Raw genomic sequence first — 23,792 nt, forward strand, 5'->3', positions numbered from 1 at the left:
TTTTTTTAAAAAAAATTTCGCCACAATTTTGACTGCTTAATTTACTTGTTAATTAATTTTTTAAATAATTTAAGTCGCCTCAAATGAGCTTTATAGTCATAAGTGTAGGACAGTACAAAGCATTTCGGAGTAATTCGACCTTTATATTCTAGTTTTGTTAAAGATTTGGGACCTCCCCCTGTTTGATTTAATTGTCAGGTGTACATAGAGATTTTCAGTTGTAATATTTTTCTTGTAGTTTTATGACTTTATCTTTTATAAAAAAAACACATTCGAACCTTATGTTAATGGTCTCATTCGGGATTTACCGAAGATTTAGATTTCAACTTGAGCAGTGCAGCATCATTCAGATTTCAGATGACTTCTCATATGCATCTGTTTAGCTCCAAGCACGTTGAGCGAAATTTGAGTGTGATATAATTACCTTGAGTAAATAGTCGTTGGCCAAAGAAATTTTCCTCGAGTACAAACCTGTACAATAGTCGTCGGCATTTTAGATATTTACTCAATGGCCTTGAGGAGGAAAATGCAGGGGCATGTGGGTCAAACAAAGTTACTTGCTTCCTTCCTCTCATATGGTAGAACTGTAGGATTACACAGAGGTCTGCGGAGCCCACATTTCTGTGCCCTTCTTACAAGACTGAAGAAGACTGCCTCATGATCAATCATAATCTTTGGCTTGGCGTAAGCGTAACTGGCTTCATTTTCATCTCAGCTAAATTCATGCAGGTTAATTTGGAGCAATACTAAAAACATTGGCTCCGTTGCAAACGATCAAAGTAGTTTTGCAAGAAATATACTCAAACGAAATACTTTAAAAAGACATTTCATGTTGCGTTATTTGATATTTCATTCACACACTGTTATATGTTTTGTCGATTTATGAATGTTTTTGAGTGTTTGTAAAAGACAAAGTAATCATTAAACATATATTATTGTCAAATATTGTAAAAAATAACCTAACTTATAATTCAATCTCAATATACTGAGTTTTGTTTCTCCAACAAAGTTTTGTAAGCCGAAAGTAAGAGTTTCTTAGAAACACAAATGTTAGTTAAATACGATTCTTACCGTACTTGCAAATCAAATCAATGTCTTGAGAAAACCTAACACAGCAAACATACTCGTACTTACTGAACAAGAAAAGAATATTAACCTTGAAAATGGAGTGGTAAAGCCTGGGCTCGGCTGCAATGTAACTGCAAAGTCGGCTTGAATCCCTCTCTGCCATTTTTATATCATGCATATCATATGAGTCTTGGGTTCAGGTTACAATACTTAATCTGTATTGTTATAAATAAACAAACCAATTAAGCCTAATAAAAACAGGTTGTGCGCTAGTTCCAAGGCAAAATAGAGAGAGAGAGAGAAAAGACTGCAGGTTCTTTGCTCTCTCTACTAGTCTAGCTTGCTCTTTCATCCATTCATTGTTTTTTGAAAAAATTTTAGTCTCACTTTTTTGGTCTCAACTGTCTTGTCTGAGTGTCTTTTTCTCAAGTGCCCTCAGGCTTCTTCACTGGCTTAAACAAACTTTGCAGGCTTTAGTTTTTTGAATTTTTTCAATTAATTATTTTTTTAAATTTTTTTTATTTTTCTGTCAGAATGTGAAGTGAAGGTATCTGCCAAAGCTATAAAAGAAGGCACAGAAGCCTCTGCAGAAAGCTTCAGCAAACTTTCTCTTCACATAAACCCAGCCCAACACCCACCCAGGAAAAAGATAAGAGAGAGATATTAATAAACCAAAACCAACCAGTAAAACTCATAGCCCCACCTTTCTTTTCTCTCTATGGACTTTCATCTCAAGCAATGGAGAAACCAGCAGCATGAGTCAGAGGAACAACAGCCCTATTCTTCTGCTACAAAGATACCAAAACTTGAGCACCTTCAGACCCAAACACACCCTGAACCAGCTTCTGGGTATGCTCTCCCTTTGTTTGTACCTGAACCAAACACCAAAGTCATCAGCACCCTGTCAGCATTTTCTGAATCTACTACTCCTACACCAGCTTCTTCTGCCACCAGATTTCCCAGTGAGATTCTCTCTCTCTCTCTCTACTTTTTCTTGTTTTTGACAGAAACCCAGAAAAGTCCGAGTCTTTTCTTACAGGTTTTTGTTTATTGTTTGATATTATTTCTTGGGTGTCTGTTCTAGGGATGGGGAGCTTCTTCAGCATGAGTCAGTGGCAAGAGCTTGAGCTGCAGGCTTTGATATTTAGGTACATGCTGGCTGGTGCTGCTGTTCCTCCTGAACTTCTTCAGCCAATCAAGAGAAGCCTTCTGCATTCTCAATTCTTCTTCCACCACCCTCTTCAACAGTACCCCGCTTGTAAGTATCTAACGATAAACATGTTTTTTTTTTTACTTCGATGATTTTTACCAAACATTCCCTGTTCTTAAGACATTGGATCCACATTGAGTTTGTTACTTATTGGGAAATGGGTTGGGTTGGAGTTTCAAATCTCATGGAACAACTTGTGTGTGTGTGTGATAGTGTTGCAATCTGGGTACTGGGGAAGAGGGGCCATGGATCCAGAGCCGACCAGGTGCCGGAGGACAGATGGCAAGAAATGGCGGTGCTCTCGAGACGTAGTGACCGGTCAGAAGTACTGCGAGCGCCACGTGCACCGCGGACGAAACCGTTCAAGAAAGCATGTGGAAGTCACCACCACCGCCACCACAACCACAAACGCCGCCGGAGGAGGAGGAGGAGGAGTAAGGACTCTTGATGCTACCACCACCAACGCAGTCGTTACTGTTGCCTCATCGTTGGGAAATGGGTCGGATGGGACCCATTTTGCTCTTTCCGGGTCGTCCCCTTCCATCGATCTGCTCCAGCTCAAACAAAGGTGAAGCCACCAACAAATCTGTTGTTCTTGTCCCTTTTCATTTGGGTTCAAATTAAATGTGCATCATATGGTATAAGAGTTTGAATGATTAATCCCTCAACCATTGGACCCAGTATATAGTAAAATCGAAATGATTATAGCATTGAATGAAGCCATTGGATTGTTTCTCTTTTTGTAAATGTTATTGCAGACCATGGGATTTGATAATAATAGAAATCTCAATGGACCCTCTTGTCTCCTTTCTAGTGTTTGTTCTTAATTCTTAATCTTTAGCAAAAGGCACGTTTGATAATAATGCTTCAAATCCAAGAAAAATTGGGTTTCCCTCAACTCATTCCCGTTTCTTGTAGCTCTTTGGAGTCCAAACATGAGAACAAGAGCTTCTTTGATAACCGCAGGGAGGTTTCGGGAGGTATTCAATCCGACAATCATATCTTGCGGCCTTTTTTCGATGACTGGCCGGGACAGCTCCAAGAACCGGACAATGGGAGAGGCAATGCTAGCTCAATGAACTCTGCCACCTCCCTCTCCATTTCAATACGTGGAAACACATCATCAGATGTGTCGTTGAAGTTGTCTACCGGCAATGGAGTAGAACCAGGCCAAGAGAGTGAGCAGCCGCAATTGAATTGGCCAACGGGATGGGGGACAAACCATATGGCTTCATTGGGAGGGCCTCTTGCAGAGGCTCTGCGTTCCTCCAACTCCAACTCCAACTCCTCACCGACCAGTGTTCTTCATCGGTTGCCTCGTGGCTCAGTCTCTGAAACTAGCTTCATCAGCACCTGAATATCATATCAGACAGTTCCAACTTCCTTTTTCCAGTTGCTTGTATAAATTGAATCAGTTTTATTTTTAACTGGACCAGATTCAATTGCTTGTTTAATCAAGAACAACTTTGTTGCCAATTTCTTACGAAATTCAACGACAGATTGTTAGTGATGTATTAGCATGACATGAAGGTTGAAAGCTTGAAACCCATCGGATAACAAAATTTGCGGGTTCTCCAAATAAAGAGTATTCAGTGACTTATAAATTATTCAAGTGTATGACCATAAATCAGCTACATGCTATCTAATACAATGCAAAATCTCTAGGCAGGCAGTCATCGGGCTTAACGTGGAAAATAATTACAGAAGGATTTTTCACAAACTGGAACATTAGTCTACTTTATATGCCTAGGTGGGGTTGGTCGTCTGAAGTCTGAACTATACATAAATTCTCATTTTTGAAGTTCATGTTCCGCAACTACTTCCTTGACCTTATTCTTCTGACTTAGGTTGGCACAGCTGCCAGAGATGGCAAACATTATTCCACATAAACTGCACTCTGCTTTATTAGCAAGTGTACATGGCGTCTTTGCAGCAAGATGTAGAGATTCTCAGTGCCAGAATTTTACTAGTATAAAAAATCAGCCTTTGATGGGTATCGTTTCCTTTGTCTCTACTAGAGCATAGACCACAGCTGTTCTACAAGGTGCATATACTTGGAAGGAATTAGGCCGCTCATCATACCATCCATCCTGCATACAATCATGAGGGTTTAACACAAAGTTTCTGTATGATTGGGCAGAACGAAGCAAAAAGACTCGGATAATGATGCAAGGAAAATTGTCTTACAACTGTGAAGTACTCCGCGGTGTGAGCAATCCTATCGAAGCCTCCAAATATTTTCTCATCTGAATCCAAGACAATCTGGAAGGAAGACAAACACGTATATGATACAGGACAAAATAAACCGAGTGGCAGGCACATAAAATTCATTTTGAAAAAAAGCAAGAAACTAACAGCAAAATTAGCAAATATTGAGTTTTAATGGTCAAAATACATTCCCTACTATCAGAATCAACCTAAGAACCCCTCATTTATTGGACCACACCCACATTTGCAGCATATGATCTTTGGATGTGCTATTGGATTATTGCGGTGTGAAAAAAAATCAGCCAACATATTTGGGACTAAATCACCTAATGATCTCAAGATGCACAAACAAAGAAAATAAATAAACAATCACCTAACATCTACGATTAATGCTAGAAAGATAATGTGAAAAAAAAATAAAAAAATAAAAAAATTTGGCAACCCAACTCTTGAGTACTAAATAGAAGTTGAAGAGGATATACCTCATACTTTCCTGGCTTTAAGCAGCCTACTCGGTATTCTGAATAGCTTTTACTCCAATGAAAATTGAAGACAAAAACCAGGTTTCCCCTTTCAAAGACAATAACCTTATCTCCTTCATCCTTTCGGGATATATATTGGTGCTCGGAAGTCATGAACTGCATCAAGAGTTGATTAAATTTAGTACTAGAAATGCACAGCTGACATTAAATCAGATTTGACCTTTTGATTATCTAAAAAATCAATGGACTTTTGAAAGCCATAGGGAAACAGTTATAAAAGCAGTCCACGTGCTAAGCAACCAAGGCTACCAAAACTTACACTATAGGTTTCTTCAAGATGATGCATTGCTCGATCAAATTCTTGCAAGCCATGATATCTTAAATATTCAGCATCTGCCTGGGTACATAACCAACGATGTCCAAAAAACATGAGCACAACTTAAAAGTAGCAAGTTCAAAATACACTTGAACAAAGAACAAAACATAAACCTTTTGCAAATGAAACCATCCAGAAATATCAAACAAGATGTGCAGCGAGCCGGTGTTTGTAATAAGATAGCAGTTGGAGAACTATAAGTAGAATATAAATGTTCCAACCCAACAAGTAGAATATAAATGTTCCAACATGATTTAAGCAGTTGAAGAACTATAAGTAGAATATAAATGTTCCAACATGATTTAACAAAGGGATGACGATGGGGTGGAGCATGTGTCAAAGCGGTTTTTGCAAATGAAACCATCCAGAAATATCAAACAAGATGTGCAGCGAGCCGGTGTTTGTAATAAGATAGCAGTTGGAGAACTATAAGTAGAATATAAATGTTCCAACCCAACAAGTAGAATATAAATGTTCCAACATGATTTAAGCAGTTGAAGAACTATAAGTAGAATATAAATGTTCCAACATGATTTAACAAAGGGATGACGATGGGTTGGAGCATGTGTCAAAGCATTGCCAAAGAGCAAGCCCCACTGTCCAACAGAGAGAGATAACGAATGCACTAGAGAAAACAGAATAGATCACGAATAACATTTCAAAAGGGGATTGGTTCCTATCAAACTGTTATCCGACTTGTGCTCTATTGAATTTTAGTCTTGGAAAACTCCATTACCGTTAATAATGTCTTTTGTGAAGCAATTTGTATGTTCTTTCTTGTACTGACATCACGATACCACCTATTCTACTTTTTGTTTCAAGAATGTGTATAATATGACTTAAGTGTGTAAAGGAATGGTTCACGATGAAATCAGAGGCATTCCAAGGTTAAAAATCTGGTCTCATCAACCAATGGTCCAATCATGTGTAAACACCACCTCACCACCCTGTGAGAAATGAGTCCTAACTATAAACAGTAGTGAATGCAGAAGATCCATAATTTGGAGTGTATGGATCCTTTGAATAAATGAACACTTGGACTATAAGCTGGGCAAAACTTACAAGATCAAATCTACGCCGGCATTTGTCAAAACTGTTATTGTTCCCAGGAACTATTTTTCCATTTGGAAGATGTTGAACCCCTCTTGGAAAATCAATCCACTCTGGGCAAAATAAAAATTAAACCACACACATTAAAGCTACCAGCAGTTCAATCTAATGATAAAATAATAATATAATAAATTGATGTAATGTCAGTCTTACCAGGATGTCCAAATTCATTCCCCATAAAATTCAGATATCCTTCTCCACCTAATCCCATAGTAATTAGCCTAATCATTTTGTGTAATGCAATTCCACGATCTATAGTGGGAGTTGATGGTCTATCCAGAGCCATGAAATCATACATATCCTGAAACCAGCACAGAAAATGAGATAAATACTGATAGATATAAGAGACACGAGTTGCACATAATTTGTGATCAATTTTAACAAGATACTAAGTAAACAATTTCCAAAACTGGTTCATATTTGCATTCATAATAGATAATAGAGAATTGGGCAGGTGAAATTTATTTAGAACAGAGTTTCCAGGCCCAGGATCATGGCACATTTTGGTTCATGGTACGTGCACGTTACCATGATCATTTATCAACTACTTCAAATAATATTGAACAAGTACAAAAGGACCAAGATACTTCTCTTATAAAAGACTGATCAAGAGAGCAGTACCCTAAGCACAAAAGGCACAATTCATACTTGGGAGCTTTGCCATACTAGGATCATAATAAAATCACTGCAGAAGCTATGATATCTTTATAGAGGTTGTAAAGGTCTTCACAAGGGCATATGTATAAAAGATTGAATTCTTAAAAATTTTCAGAAAATGAAAACCAGTGATCATGTCCATAAAGGTCAATGTTGGATTCCACAAATAGCACTTCTGAAAGATAATTTCTTTTACCCCTGAAGGGTACCCAGGCTTCTATAATTCATCTAACGATGATAAAATATATCTATAGCATCTGACAATACATATGTCCTCTATTAGAATAGGGCATGTAAAACTACGCATCAATGGCTATGAAATCAACCATTTGTCAAAATATGGATTGAACAGAGCACGTGTGATATAAAATCAACTAGTATTTTGCAACCAAACAATAAGCATTATGTTGAATCCTTTCGTAGGTAAGTGCTTTTTAAAATGTATGATATACGCAAGGCAAAGGGAATTTTTGTGACCTTGTCCATCAACCAGAATGCAATTGTTTTGTCACCAACAAGAGCTTGGTCATGACTTTCAGCATAAGCAACACACTTCTCTCCCCATCTTCTGTTGGTCAGTGTGTGAACAATATCACCCATTTGCCAGGTTTCATCCATTTTCCTACAAAAAATTTCATGACACAATAAGGCAAGCAAGAAGTTGACCTGTTCATTCATAAAGTGAGCTAGATTGGTGATGCAAGACCCTGATTTCAAATATCTCGAAGAGTTGCATTTCAGACGGCAACTTACTGGAGGAGCTCAATCCATTTATCAGCAACAGCCATATGCAGGCGATAATCGAATCCAACACCGCCATCCGCAACAGGAATACAAAATGCTGGCATTCCACTAACCTGTAATGACAGAACGTGCATAAGAACTAGAACAGTCAATGATGTTGGCACTATGATCATTAAGGTTTTAAACCAACTACTTTACTAATTTTAAACTTGTAAATCCAAAGAGCTGGAAATATTGCTAAAGAAAAAGCTTCCATCTGTTAGGCAAGGGCAAAACTAGGACAGAAAATCAATATACAGACAAAAAGAAACAAAAAACCTAGTAATATAGAGGTAATATCTTAGTTTCCTTATTTCAAGTTATTGAAGCAGTAACTGATTTTCAGTTCACTGCACTGAGAAATATAAATATGTTAAGGAAGTGGTAATTGCCAACACAAAGGATGCTCAATTTTACTTCTGCAAGGGAATAGAAAACATACATCTTCACCAATGCTAACAGCTTCAGGGTAGAGTCCATGAATCAAATCATTAACCAGCATCAGGTAAGTGACAGCCTCTACATCTGTTGCTAATCCAAAATACTCGCTGTAGTTTCCAGTAAATGCTACCTACAGAGAGTTGAACCGATAATTAAATTAGTAAACAAACATAAGGAACCTGGCATTCTGAAGATAAAATAGAAGTGAAACACAGTAATGTAGCACATGTAGAGAAAAAACTATTGCCCTAACATGGATGTCTTTGATATTTTGTGTGAGAGGAAAATTTCCAGCATATTCCTTAACTAATCCTTCATCATGAAAAGTAACATCAAAAACATTAAGTGACATATCCATAACATTTCTAATACCTATACATTGAATACCATATAGGAACTGGACTTTGCATGTATTACCTACAACACTTCAGTGCAGTTCCCCAAGGTCCTAACAAGTCACTTTTAAAACTTTTATCAATCATAGAATACAATTGGGTCATGAAAAAGTGCATCGATGTGCCTAATACAATTACAGAAATTTGAATGAGAAAACCAAGATTGATATATGATATAAAACCAATTAAAAAACAGTGCTGACAGTAGACAAGAATGAAAGTGTTCAAATTTGGTAGGATCTTAGAGCTAAAAAGTAATATTAATCATGTTAAGAGTCTTAAGACATAATATTACTAAAAAAGAAGCAAAACAGATATGCTTGCCTGTTTTAATAAAACTAAAGAAATGCATAGCATGCACGAGATTAAATAGCATTATAATTTTGGAATAAAAATAATTGTTGATGTGATGCAAATGCAATTATCTACCTAATAAGACACAATGAAAACCTAAATAACACCTGCAATCCATGATGAGTGTACATCATTGAAGTTACACCATCAAATCTGAACCCGTCAAACTTAAATTCTTCCAACCACCACCTTGCATTTGAGAGAAGATACCTCAAAACCTGACAACAGGATGAAACAAAAAGATTAAGATCATATTTCTCACAACAGTAGCATACTGTTAAATGTTTTGAAAAAGAAAGCACACACCTCCCAACTTCCATAATTGAAAAGGCGAGAATCCCACATCCAATGATATCCTCGGGACCCAGAGTGGAAGTAGTGACTATCGGTTCCATCAAACATGTTCAGCCCATCCAACGTATTATTTGATACATGGCTGGATGTGTTAAATATTAGAAGACAGATATAGAGAATAATAAGTTTAAAAGCATTATATAAGTTTAATAGTAGTAGATTCTTTTCATAATATCAGCCAGATAAAAGATAGCAAAGTGTGATTAATACACTACAATCTGAAGGAAGAGAAACAGAGATACCCCAATTAGTTTGGAAAAGAAGTATTAAAACTTCATCAGTAGTTCTGTTAAGCCCTGTGGCCGCATGATCAGCCAAAGGGAGGTGATATTAAGCTTGAATAAGTACCACACATTCTATAACTCAGTTGGAAATTCTGCAATTTGTCCTATCAGAATTTAAATACAGTAAGAAAGGAGACTGGACCCAAGTATAAATGTTTACAAACTTGTGTGCACTCAAGCATAAGTACACAGATATTCAAAATAAATCTATTATAATGTTGTAATGTGCAGATTGAGAGAGAAAAAGGCATGTCCACTATGGAACAAATATGTTCCCAGAAACTTATGTTAAATCTTCTATGCAACATTAGCCAGTACCTGTGAACAATATCCATGAGTACAAGCAGACCAAGTTCATGAGCTCTATCTATCAGAGATTTCAGATCATCAGGCGTTCCACATCGGCTGCTAGGTGCAAAAAAATTGGTGACATGGTACCTGCATCACAGAAAAAAAGTGCAACTTCACTTGTAGAATAAAGGGAAGATAAACCGCTCATAAAAAGCCCCAACTGTAATATTGGCTATCCCGTTGAAAATATAACATGAAGTACAAAGTGTTAAAGCAAATGCTAAAAAGGACAATACCCAAAGCTGGCATAGTAGGAATGCTCCTGAATAGCCATGAGCTGAACAGCATTGTAACCAAGCTTTTTAATGCGTGGTAGCACATCATCTCTGAATTCAGCATATGTGTTAATTTTTGGCTCCTGCAACAGAGTCATTAATAGTATCAGGGTAGAGAAGTTTAACAGATAAATGAAAAAAAAAAAAATGAAAAAAAAAAGAGTCAAGACAGGTTCTATGGCCTATTAACTTTGGATCCTTTTCATAGGTAGAATTTATAACGTTTAAAAAACAGATGAAGCTTGATGCTGTTATTTAACCATAAAACATGTGAGGTACAGATGTTGAGGCATATTTCAAACTTTCAACCAACACTATAAAATTCCGGTGTTCATCAGATGGGAGTCCAACGATTTAAGGTTTGGGTTCAGGTTGTACAGGACCGACCCTCCCTCCAGCTTGAAATTCAACTCAGATTGAAGATTTTCATTCCTACACAATCCAATTTCAAAGCTCAACCCTAACTTGCCCAATTCACATTGGGCTTTGGCACACAGCCCAACCAAGGAGTACCCTCTAGCTTTGAAGTCATTAACCTATATCAAGCTGAATAAAAAGATGCCCCTTTTAATTACCAGAGAATTCACAATATTTGCCTTGCACTTGGGCTCATCCAAGTTTATATCTGATACAAGTTCTCTTGAAAAAGATGCATCATACATCTTGGAAAAAAAAAAGTTGAGGTATTCTAAAACTTAGATCCTACATCTCTGCAGCATGTCTGTACTGACCCAAGGTAAGGTTTATTGCAAAGTAAAGGAATATTAAATATCAAATATATATATATATATATATATATATATATGCATATATATATATATATATATATGCAGCCTATGTATGTATGTATGTATGTATACAGACAGAAACACTACAGAAAATTATATAGATAAGTCAGAGGGGTGGCAATTCTTACTGTGCTACTCATTCCAACATGTGCCTCATAAATGCGGAGCGATTGAGGTCTCTTTGGCTGAGGATGTTGAAATACATACTTCTCCTGAAAAAGAAGTGATCAGCATTTAGCCATGAAGATTATCAACAGAAATACATCACAAGATTAAACGCATCGAATTTGGCTCAACATTTTCCTGGAAAATTAATTGAAGGATCTCTCATCCGATCAATGACCAGTATGAGAATCCTATGCAAACATTAATGACTCGTGAATCACTCTCTCCAGACAATTTCCTCAATTGAGCTTCAATACTATGTTACTCTTTATTTTTTGTTCCTTTAGTTGTTAAAGTGCAGCATGGTGAGATTTAAAGAGAACTTCTATAGGAATTCCTCACACATGAAGTAATTTAATGCAACACTACTGCAGCCTTTCTTCTACCCAGAAACCATAGCATTTTTATCTACACAGTGTATAAATAGTTGAAGCATTCGTTTGTAGAAACACCCGGACACCGAAAAATCTGTTGAAAACATACCTCTTCTGGAGGATCATAGTATATTCCATTGTATGGGATTTCATTAGGAGCCTGTACCGAAAACTTGATCCAAGCAGGAATTGAGTCTTTGACACCTGAAGGAGTATCCATACGGATCTGCAATTTCACATAACACATTAGCTGAACTAGACAAGGTTCTCTTATGGCAATAACAGTACACTGGTAAACCAATTCTCTAACAGTGGATGTTCATCAAATTTAGTGGATGTTTATCAAATTTCAGATACATCCACCTGAAACTGTAGCATGCCTAGCAACTAGTCTTATTGCCACAAAAGAAGTTGTACAGAGACAACATTAAAATAGCTATATATATATAATCAAAATCGCTCAGTAAATTTTCATTATTTGATTTGTTCATAGACATAAGAATTAAGGTATAGTTAGCTTTAAAAAAAAAAAATACTTTACCTTCAACTGTTAACACAACAGACAATCCACAGATTTCAGAAAAGTTAGACTTAAAATCATCAACAAGCAATGTTACCTTCACTCGAGAACCATGCGGAATTGCGGGTGAACCATCTGCATTGTTTGGCAAAAAGATCTCCCAGACCCCAAATTCATTCTGTTTACATGAGCAATGTTGTGAACAACAAAATTATCATGCAACCTTCATGTCATGCATGCATTCTTTTGGTTCCTATGTAGGAAACCCCACAGGTAAAGTTTCGAAAAACATACCCGAGTCATCACATCCGCATTCATATTCCAATTGTTGAAATCTCCAATTAATGATGCGGACTGAAATGGTCAACAAATAATCAGAACAATTATAAAGAAGGGGAAAAAAAATAACTTTGACAAAATATATAAAAGTTCAAAAATATGCTATCTAAGCTAATCCTATAAAACCCAGATTGTTCCATCAAAGGGCAAGATAGTCCGTGCGATACTGCCAATACAATAAAAAAATAAAAAATCTACCTTTGTAGGCTCATATTGTTCCGTAGAAAAGCAATTTTTTTTTTTTTCAAAACAGAAAGGACGATAAAATCACATTAATAATAAATCCTTGAGATAGAAGACTGAGACACAGCAAAACTCAAAGAAACTTTTCATAGTCTTACGACCGTAAGTTTGAATTATATTGCAAATCCTCTATACTGGCAATGGAATTTCTATATTTCATCCAATTGATACAAGACTTTCCATAGGTGAAGAAATATGGATATACAAACCTTCAATATGCTTATGGATAATTTGCATTCACATAACTTAGTATGAAAATGCGAATCGAAATCATGGTTCAATAATGCTGAATTGCTTTTAATTTTCTTTTTTTATGTTTCCTTTCAGGGTCTGATAATCAAGAACTGCTGAAATGTCATTCTTGCACCAATCAAGTAAAGTTTGAGTTCATTCTGGTTTAGCAGTGTCTTTGCATGCATGCTGGCATATTAACAGACACACTGACATGTAGGTGCTAGACTAAGGGCTGACGAGGATTCCAACCTAATCCTGAATTGAACACACTATATCCATTATACTTGGCTTTAATAAGTTATCCTTACTTCAATAGTAAACAACAGCAAAAATTAAATACTTAACATACCAAAAGAGGACCAGCAGTTACAAGTAAATCCTTAAATAACCAAAAGAGGCAAACAAACCTTAGCTCCAGGTGCCCACTCCCTATAAGTGATACCTGTGGCACTGAAAAACCAGTTTGAGATTATAATCAGCCCAGAAGATCTTAGATTATTTTTACACAAAAAGTATATTCTCCAAAATAAATATAAAAATGTAATGTTAGATGGTAATGAGCAAAACAGACCACATAAAAGGATACTACCACCCTAAATTGGAAGAGAGTGCATCTTTATTACACATATATGGGCACAATATGTTTTTTTTTTCCCAAAGACCTAGCCTGTCCGGGTGATATTTGTCACAAATCTGTTTAGAACCTGCAAGTTGCACGCCTCGAATGTTGCAGAGGCCATGCACACTGTTACTAAATGAATTAAGCATGTAAAAGTTCTCAAGAGAAAATTTTCATTTTGTCAATCCTTGGAACAAAATATATATTGAAGTTTCCTCTAATCAACAAAAGGCTATGGGAACAAATGTCATTTTACTTAATGTGTTGAACTCTTGATACTTCACGATTATAAAGGCTATACAAATGGTACTCAATCTATTGAACTCCAACAGTTTAAAAGATTGAAGCATTTGTTTTGAAATACTAGAAGGTACTTGAGACACAAGCATGAAGTAGCATGGAAAACTTTTTTTTTTTTTCCCTTTCAGTCAGCTGTACTGACCTTATACATCACCTCTCTATTAGTTTGGTTTACATTCTAATTGCTATTCTATATCAAAAGAACAAGAGACAAGTAAAAAGTGGTTCATGGTTACTGAGTTGAGTATAACACAAGAAAGATACAAAAATGCTTTGACTGTTGCAGAGATCAACAAAAGTAATACCTGCGTGTGAACCCAAACTTCTCATAGCCACGAGAAAACACCTCCAAACCACCTTCATACTTGTCAATTTCCGCACGCAACCTTTTGTATTGTCCATATCTGAGCATAGTATTCACAATCAGTGAAAGCCTATAACCTAATTTGGAAATAAAGCAGGCAAGAAACATTTATAGGAGGAAAAGAGGGAAAAGTAACATAAACTGGTGCACTACCAAAACATAAATATTCTTGCAATTGTAACATAGACCAGCTAGCTAGCCATTGTTCTGCCGATTTGCTCATAGGGGAACAGACCTTACTAATTAATCAATTATTTTTCATTCTCTTCTCAACTTCAGGCCATCATCCATTTCGATAGTTAGATGTATTGCTTATATGTGCAAATGTGAAAGAGAAACCTACCGGTAATCCAAATGATCACGGAAGCCCTTCAAAAGTGGATCTATTTCATATATTTTTTGCCCAGTGCCAGGTGGTGGAATTGACTTTGGAGCAGTACTTGCTGTCCCTTTTAAAAGACTAGGTGTTTCCTCAACCTTGGTTTTATCATCATCAACACTGCCCACGTCTAACGAAGAAATTGCTTCATCATCAACAATCTCATCTTCCATAGTTACACTGTCTACATCCTCAAGCACCTAAACCAAAATCATAGCACACAGAATCAATCTGTGATGTGATTCAAGATGTCAAATAGAAAGTGACATTGCTAGAGCATTTCTGCTCAGCATCTAAAATCCCCAAATTGAAAGGGGAATACTCTTTTTTTTTTTTTTTTTCACAAGTGAAACTGGAATACTGTTGCAAAACCATAATTGATAACATAGAACATTTGTAAATCATATCACAAACCTGAGGATCCTCTGAATCTGTGCTGGGAGCTTCCAATTGCTCTGTCAAAGGGGGAGAGCCATCGGTCGGACCTCCAGGAACAAGAACTTTCTTTGAAGCAGCAACAGTTAAAGAAGAAGGCGAATCAGAATCATACGAAGACTTTCCGGCAAAGATCTTCCCTACAAACAAGAATCACTTTAGCTTAACATACTTAACAAGTTAACTAATAGAATAGTAGGCAAACATTGATCAAAGAAATTCTATTTATTTTTCAGATGCTAGATTCATCTTGACATGAAAATTAACCGCGCATGAAGCATATGTGCCGCAATATAATTGGCATTGAGTCCATTTTGACACACGTAACCCAAAAGAAGAAACAGAGGAAATCAATTTCTCTTCCAAAACCCCATTTTCAATCTCAGTGGTATCAAAGTTGATTCTTCTTCAGAGTTCCAAGTTTACATCCACCTCGGAATCAGCAAACAGGTAATCGTTCCAAGCTGGCTGATCATCGTCATCGTTTTGGATGCTCACATTTGCAATCACAATTCTTATATCCTCGATTTCACTTCAAAAGCACAGTTTGTATATCACAAGCACATCCATTCCAATTTTGCAAAGCCTCGCAACACAATCCGAGTAAACTCCAAGGAGTAATAGTAATTAATCTACGGTAACTTCCACAACAAACAACCAAACAAGGCCAAAATCTACTACTCCATTTCAATATAATCAATTAAATTACTGTTGTATTGACCACTCCTCCCATAACATTTCCCCAAGCCAAAATCGAATGCGGAAACGAATTGATCATAAAAGCATACATTTCTGAAAGGAAAATGAAAACGAAAACAGAGCTAGGAGGAGGAGGAGAGGGAGTACGAGAGAAGGAGGAGGTGTTGTCGAGCAAGAGGCAGAGGGTGGTGGACCTCCGATCGCCGCCATTGAAGTTGGAATGCAAGGAGGACTTGAAACCGGAAGGTATAAGAGGGAAGCGTATCCCCGAGAGAGTGGAGACCATCTTCTTCTTCTTTTGTATCCTTCTAGCTAGGGTTTCTTATGAGAGAGAAAGAGAGGGAGGGAGAGAGAGAGAGAGAGAGATCTGTATTTTGCTGAGCTTGGAAGGTAGCACTTGCCACCGGCCCTCCCGGGAAAAACGTGATTTGAGTGAGTGAGAAGCAGCAAAAATCGGAGAGAGATGAAAGTCTCTCGTTTCCAGTGACGCTTGAAGCCAAGAGAGAGAGAGAGAGAGAGAGAGAGAGAGAGAGTGGGGGAGAGGTTTGGGCTACTCGCTTGCTACGTGTGCAGTCCAGATTTGCATGGGAATGGGTGTGCGGGACCCATCACCTCGCGTTTTCGATCGTCGATCGTATTTGGGATTTGATTTTCCCCTTTAATATTGTTTAATCCAAAATATCAATCTCAGAGGAAAAATAATAAAATATGAAGTGCACGATGGAGATGAGGAACGAAAGGCTATGAAAAGGGAGGAGGCCCCGCTTGGGATATTTTGTGTGTTTGTGTTTGTTTCTCTTTTGTCGCTATAAACAGACTTTATTTATTTATTTCATGGATCATTGGGGCATATTCCATGGCCCATGCTAGTGAATTTTGTTGCAACAGTTTTCATACTTGATGTGTTTTCAAATTGTTCTTGGATATCTCAACACCGAGCAATCATGAATTTGTGAAAATTAAAATTAATGACCTGACAGTTAAGGAGCAGATTTTCAAATGTATCTCCTATCCTATGGACATGATCAAGTGAATTAGGAGCTACTTTTTTATACTGTATCTGCAAATAAGGGAAGGAGAGTTTTGATCTTTGAATTATATGAGTTAGTATGAAAAAAGTCACAAATTCCAAATTTTGCATCCTTTTTAAAACATAGCCATAAATATGACAAAAGAGGTACGTTGGCTAGACTTAAATTTATTGAGTTTAATTGGCAAAATTTAAAGAAAAAATGTCATATTGTGACACAAACGTGTTGTTCTTATTTTAGTATTTTTCGTTTTCATTACTGAAATCCTTATTTAACTCTTCAAATTTATTCCATAAAATTCTTAACTAAAATTTTTACCTGACAAAACTTAACTAAAAGTTGAAGAATGATAATTGGGTACGGAAAGTGATAAAAGTGATAAAACATAAAGAAAGCAATCAACTCATTTTTAGAAGGTAAATTACTAAATCAAGACATAGCATGGCAGGACATTAATGCATTTCTCCCCTTGAAATAGTACTAGTTACCTACCTCTCATTTTCATGCCCCAAAATCCAAGTCCTTGTCACCACCTTACCATAATTTTGGTCTCACATGACCTGCTTGCTCGTCAAAGACCTTATTCTTCGCAGTCATCATTCAGCTAGTGTTGTCCAGTATCAGCACGCCATTACTCTTATTTTATCAACTGGAGGACAAAATTCCATCCCTTTCATTATAGCTTTTGTTTCTCTCACCCCGTCTCTCTTCACCGTCAAACTCATGAGTCATGACTCACACTCTTGGTTTTTCCAGTTTCATCTAATGTCCTAGTGGACTTGGATCTCATAAATATCTTTGCAATGGTGAACCACACGCACATGTAATACTGTGAGTCTCACTCTCTGGTTGTCCCAATCCTCATACACATGTGTAACTGAATAGAATGATCCTCATAATCAAACACAAGTCATGAAGGAATATGCTTTCATCCGGCCGGGGGATTCTAGCTCGATCAAATAATTGAGGTGGCAGAATGACACTCGAATGTACTTCCATGATTCCATGTGGTACGTAGCAATGGGTTCTGAAGTGAACTTGCAGACTTCGTAAAATTGTCGCAGTTTTCAAACGGTAATTAAACGGTCTCTGCATTTCAGCCGAAGTCTGCTTTGGAACGTGCCCGCTCCTCGTGTGTGTTATTGTTCACAACTCGATCTACTACAAAAGCCTTGTGGCTGATGAGAAAGATGGTTAAAAGTTATCTTCATTACTCACTAAGATTATCATCATAAGAAATTCCGGATGACAAACTGAGAGAGGATAAAAGCATTTCCTATAATTTTGAACCACATTTTCTTACGAAAAGATGTAAGTATGAAATGTGTTGGCATTCCATCAACCTCAACAGTCAAAACTCTTCTCCATGTGATAGAGGCATCATATGATTAATTAAGCACCATGTGGTGGCATTGCTTTTCAGACATGAACATGGGAGCTAATCTTTCTATACTCACAACCTTGCTGTTAAAGAACAAAGGAGGGAGCCTTTGCATCTGGGTTTTCAGTTTTTCTATTTCTCTCCTTCGTGGAGAACATGCTATGAAAGAGAAAAGGAAGAACATGACAACGTGGTTTTCCATTTCTTCTTATGGAAACATTGCTGTCAAAGAAGAAAGTAGGAAGCAACTACATCTGGTTGCCGGCCATCTCGTCTTGCCCACTCAATGCAATCATGAAATCTTTGCTGTCCATGCAGGTTGTGCGCTGTGATCTTCTGGTGATTTGTTAGTATTGACATATTGGCAAGGAGAGGCAATATCCCATTGAGATGGATCCGGGTGAGGAATAAAATCTTGGAGAGGTAATTAATATCCCCTTGAGATGGATCCGGGTGAGGAAGAAAATCTTGGAGAGGTAATTAATATCCCCTTGAGATGGATCCGAGTGAAGAAGAAAGGTGAAAGCAACCATATCTTTTTCTTGCTGTCCACTCAATGCAATCATGAAGGCTTTGCTGTCGAAGATCAAAGTTGGAGACAATAGCAGCTAGGTTCTCTATCTTAGCTCACTGTCCGGTCCCTCCTCGTGACTCTACTCCAACCAAGCTGAAGGAGTCTTGGTTATTCTTCCTCCTATATATATAGGAGTTCTGTGGTTCTTCTTGGGATTGAAAGAATTCAGGCTTTTCAATCACGTTGTTGTAAAAGAGTCGATCTCTTTGTTTCTTATGTTTTGTCAAACTGTTTTGTTCCATGATTGAAAATAGTTTGTAAAACAACTAGTGAGTCTGTCCAGGAATGATTGCCGAGGTTAGTGCAATCTCAGAGTTGTAAGTTAGTCAGTTCAGGAGGGATTGCCGCGGTCAGTGCAATACCTGAGTTGTAAGCTTGTAATCTGTTTTGATTAGTTTATCTATGTTGAGGTTCTCAAGAGTAAGAGCCCCGCAGTGTTTTTGATCTCAATTGAGGTTTTCACTGCGTAACCAATTTTGGACGAGTGCAGTAGCAGGATTAGGCGATGACGAGTGCAGTAGCAGAACACGAGTACAAGTGCAGTAGCAGAACTGGACGAGTATGAGTGTAGCGAGTGCAGTAGCAGGATTAGGCAATGAGATGAGAGTAGTAGGAGAGTGAGGTTTTGTGAAGTAACATAAAGGGATTATTCTCAAGAAAAAAAAAAAGTAATATAAATAGATTGTTCTCAGAAAAAAAAAAAAAAAAAAAAAAAAAAAAAAAAAAAAAAGTAACATAAAGGGTTTATTTTCAAAAAAAAAAGGTAACATAAACGGATTGTTCTCAAGAAACAAAAAACGGATTGTTCAAAAAAAAAAAAAGTAACATAAAAGGATTATTCTAAAAAAAAAAAAAAAAGGGTAACATAAAGGATTATTTTCAACCAGATGTAGTTGCTTCCTACTTTCTTCTTTGACAGCAATGTTTCCATAAGAAGAAATGGAAAACCACGTTGTCATGTTCTTCCTTTTCTCTTTCATAGCATGTTCTCCACGAAGGAGAGAAATAGAAAAACTGAAAACCCAGATGCAAAGGCTCCCTCCTTTGTTCTTTAACAGCAAGGTTGTGAGTATAGAAAGATTAGCTCCCATGTTCATGTCTGAAAAGCAATGCCACCACATGGTGCTTAATTAATCATATGATGCCTCTATCACATGGAGAAGAGTTTTGACTGTTGAGGTTGATGGAATGCCAACACATTTCATACTTACAATCTCCCCCTTTGGCATTCCTCAACCAAAACTCTTACGATTGTTTTTCGACTCCCCCTCAACAAGTACTTTGAGGATCCTTAGTTCCTGAAACATTTATCACACACCTTGTGAAAAATAACATGAAACTGTAATTAATGAATAGAAATAACACATGTCCACAAGGAAAGATCGATGAATTCAAACCCTAAAGAAATCTAGCCAAGTCTTAACAGAAAAACAACGAGCCAAACAAAATCAACAAAATCTTTCTCCCCCTTTTTGGATAGGGATGCCAAAGGACTAGTGCGCAGCGGAAGCTATGTAGAAGAAGGATTACCAGAAGATGTTGCTCAAGAGACACCAACCCAAGAAGAAACAATCAGAGGAAGATAGTCCAAGTATCAATACTCCCCCTAAATGGGATCATGTTATGAAGGATGCAAAAATGAAATGCAGACACACAATGAGTGGGTTTGTATCCAAGAGTTAAAAACAGATTCAATTTGCAAAGCTTTTCAGACAAGAGTACGACCACAAAACCATAAACATGAATGCAACAAGATAAGGTCACGTGAGTAAACCATTTTTGACAACCACAAGGTAAGCTGGAAGATGATCGAGTATTCTATACCTCTGTTGTGTAAGTGAACATAACTCAAGATGGAGTGTGTAACATTCTTAGAATCCTTGAAATTAGAACACACACACGAAGAGAATAAATGAACAACATAGATATTCCCCCTTATATCTCCGTGTGGGCACAATTTTTAATTTTTTTTTTTTCTTTTGCCTTTTCACACAACATGTAGTTTTTCACAAGAAAACTAAGACTCATGTAATGAGTTTTATGCCAGCAGCTCCCAAGTCAGATGACTTTAGGGTACTAGATGTAACAAGGACATCCCAAAGGACACATCAACTCGAGTCAATAGTTTTACATACCACCGGGGTGACCAAACCATTCCATTTTCTTCCCAATCCTTATATCGTTCGTCACGACCAAGGCCTGTTTACTTTGGGAATAGCCTGGCCATGCTCCAAATATATTGTACCTTTTTAACTAGGAGCAATAATAACATTTTAACAACTTCATATGTGTGGACTAAGAACAAGTCAACCAAGAATATTACTTACCACCACAAGGAGTATGTGTGCATGTGATCATACAAAGTGATAGAGAATATGTTGATCATGTTCGAGATTACACAGTGATGCAAGAACAAGTTCAAAACATGCTAATCATCTCATCACACTCATATTTAAGGAAGGGAGTAGAAACCTTGTCAATCTAAGTTCAAATGAATCTGTCAGACACTTCGGGATACAAACCACACATGCAATCCTGATTCTCCAGAAACCAGAAAAATAAAAAATACAGAAATAAAAAGAGCAATGCACTTATACTAAAATGAGATCATACAATATGAATGCATGCAGAAAGGATCAAGTGAAGTGAGAGTATCAATACTTAGAGCACCCACCAATGTCGCTTCTAAGAGATTCAAATCGAGCTGTGTCTAAGGACTTAGTAACCGAATCAGCCAATTTGTGTGTAATAGGAACAGAAGCAAGTTCAAACATGTTATCAAGTTTATCCATATGAGCAGAAAGACAATTATTAGAACCTTTTTTAATCCAAATTTGCTTCTGCTTCAAATTCTGCTCTTTGGGGATTGCAATACACACTGCAATCCTGTTTATCAACTTCAGATGTTCTTTCAACTCAGCTTGTAAAGAAGCTGTAGAGCTGAGTTCCTTCTGTTTCCTGCATTTTTGAGATTCCCTGCGGAGCAAATTACATCTAGGACGAATGTGCCCTATTTTACCACAGTGATGACAAGTGGGAATGAACCTTTTGGAGTTGTGAACATACCTGGGCTGATGCACGCATGTGTGCTTGTTAGAACTTACCTGAGAAACTCTCTGATGGGTTTGGAAGTCTAAATTTGGTTTTGATCTTCTGGGCAACTTAGGATCAGAATCATTGTCATTTAAAGTTTGTGACTGACCCAAAGAATTTTCACAATCCAGACTTTTTACAAAGGTCAAGGGCTTGCATGACTCACCTTCATACCCTAATCCTTCTTTGTTAGAATGAGCTTTACCAAAGCCAATCATCCTAGAGACCTTTTCCGACCCTATAGAGAATTTGTTGAAGCTTTCCTTGACTTTAGATAGCTCATCCTGCAATTTTTCATTTTCAAATGTTAGTGAAATATTTAGAGTACACTGAGCCTTAACTTCAACCTGCAAGATTTTGATCTTGTTAATAAGATCATCATGTTCCTTGTCCCAATCTTGAGACTTGACCTCACCCTGCAAAACTTTAATCTTATCAACAAGGTCAGTACGCTCTTCTTCCCATTCCTTCAAGCAAGAATCAAAATTTAGCTCAGATTCATTTTTTTCTTTTCTTAATGACTCAATTTCTTCCTTAAGTTTGAAATTTTTCTTAAGAACAATTTTTGAAGCATTGTACAATTGCTTACACTTTTCATTCGTCTCCTCATCAAAAGCTTCAACTTCAATATCAGACTCATCGGATAAATCAATATTAAGGGAAGAAGTAAGAGCAAGATTTACCTCTTCAGAATCCGATTGAGATCCTTCATCACTATCATTCCATGTGGATTTTAAAGCTTTGTCGCCACGTGAATTATATCTCCTGTTACCACAGTTAGCAGCAATATGTCCAATTCCACCACATTCATAGCATTTAGGTTTGTCAGGAAAACTTTTCTTTTGAGCAAATTTGGCAAACTTTGAATTTTTATCAAAACGATTCTCAAATTCTTGACCTCTCTTTGTGTCAGAAAAGTTTCTTGAGGTGTTTCCAAATGAGTTTTTATCATTCAGAAATTTTTTAAACTCTTTTGTCAACAAAGTTAAATCCATAGAATCATCAACAATATCATCTTTATCATTAATGGAAGAAAAAGCAACATCTTTTACCTTTTTATCCGGTTTGAGTCTCATCTCAAAAGTTTTGAGATTTCCCACCAATTCGTCAAGAGTGTAGGTATCTAGATCCTGAGCCTCCTCAATGGCAATCTGTTTGGCCTGGAATTTTGAAGGAAGAGACCTAAGAAGCTTCTTGACAATTCGGTGCTCCTCAAATGGATCATCCAAGCTCCGACATTGACTTGTCACATTGAGAAGCCGAGCATGAAAGTCGTCGATTGATTCATCTTCAGTCATTGACATATTCTCAAATTCCAAAACTAGTCGTTGAAGTTTCTGCCCTCTAACCTTTTTATTACCTTCATAGGTGACTTGGAGAAGATCCCATGCTTGTTTGGCAGTGTCACAGTGGCTGATTCTCATTCTCTCCTTCTTGGATAGAGCTGTGACTAATGAATTTTGTGCCTTGAAATCACAATTTCTGTCACGAACCTCCTCCTTTGTCCATTCCTTTCTAGGCTTAGGAATTCTTGCAGAACTCACTTCTTCTTTCTTGGAGTCTTCTGCCATGGTTGGATGTTCCCAACCAATTTCTACTATATTCCACATATTTTCATCTTGAGAGTAGAGAAATGCCCTCATCATAATCTTCCATTGTGAGTAATCTTCTCCATCAAATAATGGTGGACAGTTAATGGAGCTGGAGGCTCTGTCACGTTGATGTTCCATCCTTGATCACGGATCAACTAAAACTCTTTAGAACCCGCTCTGATGCCAATTGTAAATACAAGGATGTACGAGCTCCAGAATAAACGACATATTACAAACTCAACATAATCAAGAACAGAGAATATGCATAACACAACAAAATTGGTTACGCAGTGAAAACCTCAATTGAGATCAAA

General features: G+C 37.1%; 3 protein-coding genes across 5 annotated transcripts; 1 reads left to right on the forward strand and 2 right to left on the reverse strand.

The window, feature by feature from the left end:
- The first annotated feature begins 1,638 nt into the window (after positions 1-1,638).
- Positions 1,639-3,754, forward strand: LOC133719982 (growth-regulating factor 3). 2 transcript variants are annotated; one of them, XM_062146183.1, is made up of 4 exons: positions 1,639-2,030; positions 2,153-2,326; positions 2,492-2,846; positions 3,245-3,754. In XM_062146183.1, exons 1-4 carry the CDS (start codon positions 1,787-1,789, stop codon positions 3,633-3,635), a joined length of 1,164 nt encoding a protein of 387 aa, XP_062002167.1. In that variant the 5' UTR covers positions 1,639-1,786; the 3' UTR covers positions 3,636-3,754. The 2 variants fall into 2 exon arrangements, with proteins under 2 accessions (XP_062002167.1, XP_062002166.1); XM_062146182.1 differs by having other exon boundaries at positions 1,644-2,030; positions 3,197-3,754.
- A 117-nt stretch (positions 3,755-3,871) lies between these two features.
- On the reverse strand, positions 3,872-16,338 carry LOC133719981 (1,4-alpha-glucan-branching enzyme 1, chloroplastic/amyloplastic-like). Of its 2 annotated transcripts, none has more exons than XM_062146180.1 (22): positions 15,955-16,338; positions 15,088-15,243; positions 14,638-14,873; positions 14,236-14,334; positions 13,419-13,461; positions 12,490-12,549; positions 12,293-12,373; positions 11,785-11,901; positions 11,265-11,348; positions 10,310-10,431; positions 10,041-10,160; positions 9,391-9,520; positions 9,192-9,302; positions 8,337-8,465; positions 7,865-7,968; positions 7,589-7,733; positions 6,608-6,755; positions 6,407-6,507; positions 5,288-5,365; positions 4,969-5,124; positions 4,466-4,540; positions 3,872-4,368 (listed from the first exon to the last, which is right to left on the reverse strand). In XM_062146180.1, exons 1-22 carry the CDS (start codon positions 16,015-16,017, stop codon positions 4,258-4,260), a joined length of 2,469 nt encoding a protein of 822 aa, XP_062002164.1. In that variant the 5' UTR covers positions 16,018-16,338; the 3' UTR covers positions 3,872-4,257. The 2 variants fall into 2 exon arrangements, with proteins under 2 accessions (XP_062002164.1, XP_062002163.1); XM_062146179.1 differs by having other exon boundaries at positions 15,088-15,248; positions 15,955-16,336.
- A 5,109-nt stretch (positions 16,339-21,447) lies between these two features.
- On the reverse strand, positions 21,448-23,616 carry LOC133722907 (uncharacterized). The gene is made up of 4 exons (XM_062149762.1): positions 22,215-23,616; positions 22,053-22,124; positions 21,898-21,954; positions 21,448-21,803 (listed from the first exon to the last, which is right to left on the reverse strand). The coding sequence occupies exons 1-4, from the start codon at positions 23,614-23,616 to the stop codon at positions 21,448-21,450; spliced, it is 1,887 nt and encodes a 628-aa protein (XP_062005746.1).
- Positions 23,617-23,792: the final 176 nt, after the last annotated feature.

Source organism: Rosa rugosa, chromosome 7, assembly GCF_958449725.1.
Source record: "Rosa rugosa chromosome 7, drRosRugo1.1, whole genome shotgun sequence".
NCBI lineage: Eukaryota > Viridiplantae > Streptophyta > Magnoliopsida > Rosales > Rosaceae > Rosa > Rosa rugosa.

What these genes read in the sequence shown, in the direction of transcription:
- LOC133719982 (XM_062146182.1), top strand. Translation starts at nt 1,787, where the DNA reads ATGGACTTTCATCTCAAGCAATGGAGAAACCAGCAGCATGAGTCAGAG. An exon ending in TTCTGCCACCAGATTTCCCA is followed by an intron (nt 2,031 to 2,152) that starts GTGAGATTCTCT and finishes TGTCTGTTCTAG; the next exon opens with GGATGGGGAGCTTCTTCAGC. An exon ending in CTGCTCCAGCTCAAACAAAG is followed by an intron (nt 2,847 to 3,196) that starts GTGAAGCCACCA and finishes CGTTTCTTGTAG; the next exon opens with CTCTTTGGAGTCCAAACATG.
- LOC133719981 (XM_062146179.1), bottom strand. Translation starts at nt 16,093, where the DNA reads ATGGTCTCCACTCTCTCGGGGATACGCTTCCCTCTTATACCTTCCGGT. An exon ending in AAGTTTGGGTTCACACGCAG is followed by an intron (nt 13,462 to 14,235) that starts GTATTACTTTTG and finishes CTGGTTTTTCAG; the next exon opens with TGCCACAGGTATCACTTATA. An exon ending in ACTATGATCCTCCAGAAGAG is followed by an intron (nt 11,349 to 11,784) that starts GTATGTTTTCAA and finishes CTTCTTTTTCAG; the next exon opens with GAGAAGTATGTATTTCAACA.
- LOC133722907 (XM_062149762.1), bottom strand. Translation starts at nt 23,616, where the DNA reads ATGGAACATCAACGTGACAGAGCCTCCAGCTCCATTAACTGTCCACCA. An exon ending in GGTTGAAGTTAAGGCTCAGT is followed by an intron (nt 22,125 to 22,214) that starts GTACTCTAAATA and finishes AATTCTCTATAG; the next exon opens with GGTCGGAAAAGGTCTCTAGG. An exon ending in CCCATCAGAGAGTTTCTCAG is followed by an intron (nt 21,804 to 21,897) that starts GTAAGTTCTAAC and finishes GTGGTAAAATAG; the next exon opens with GGCACATTCGTCCTAGATGT.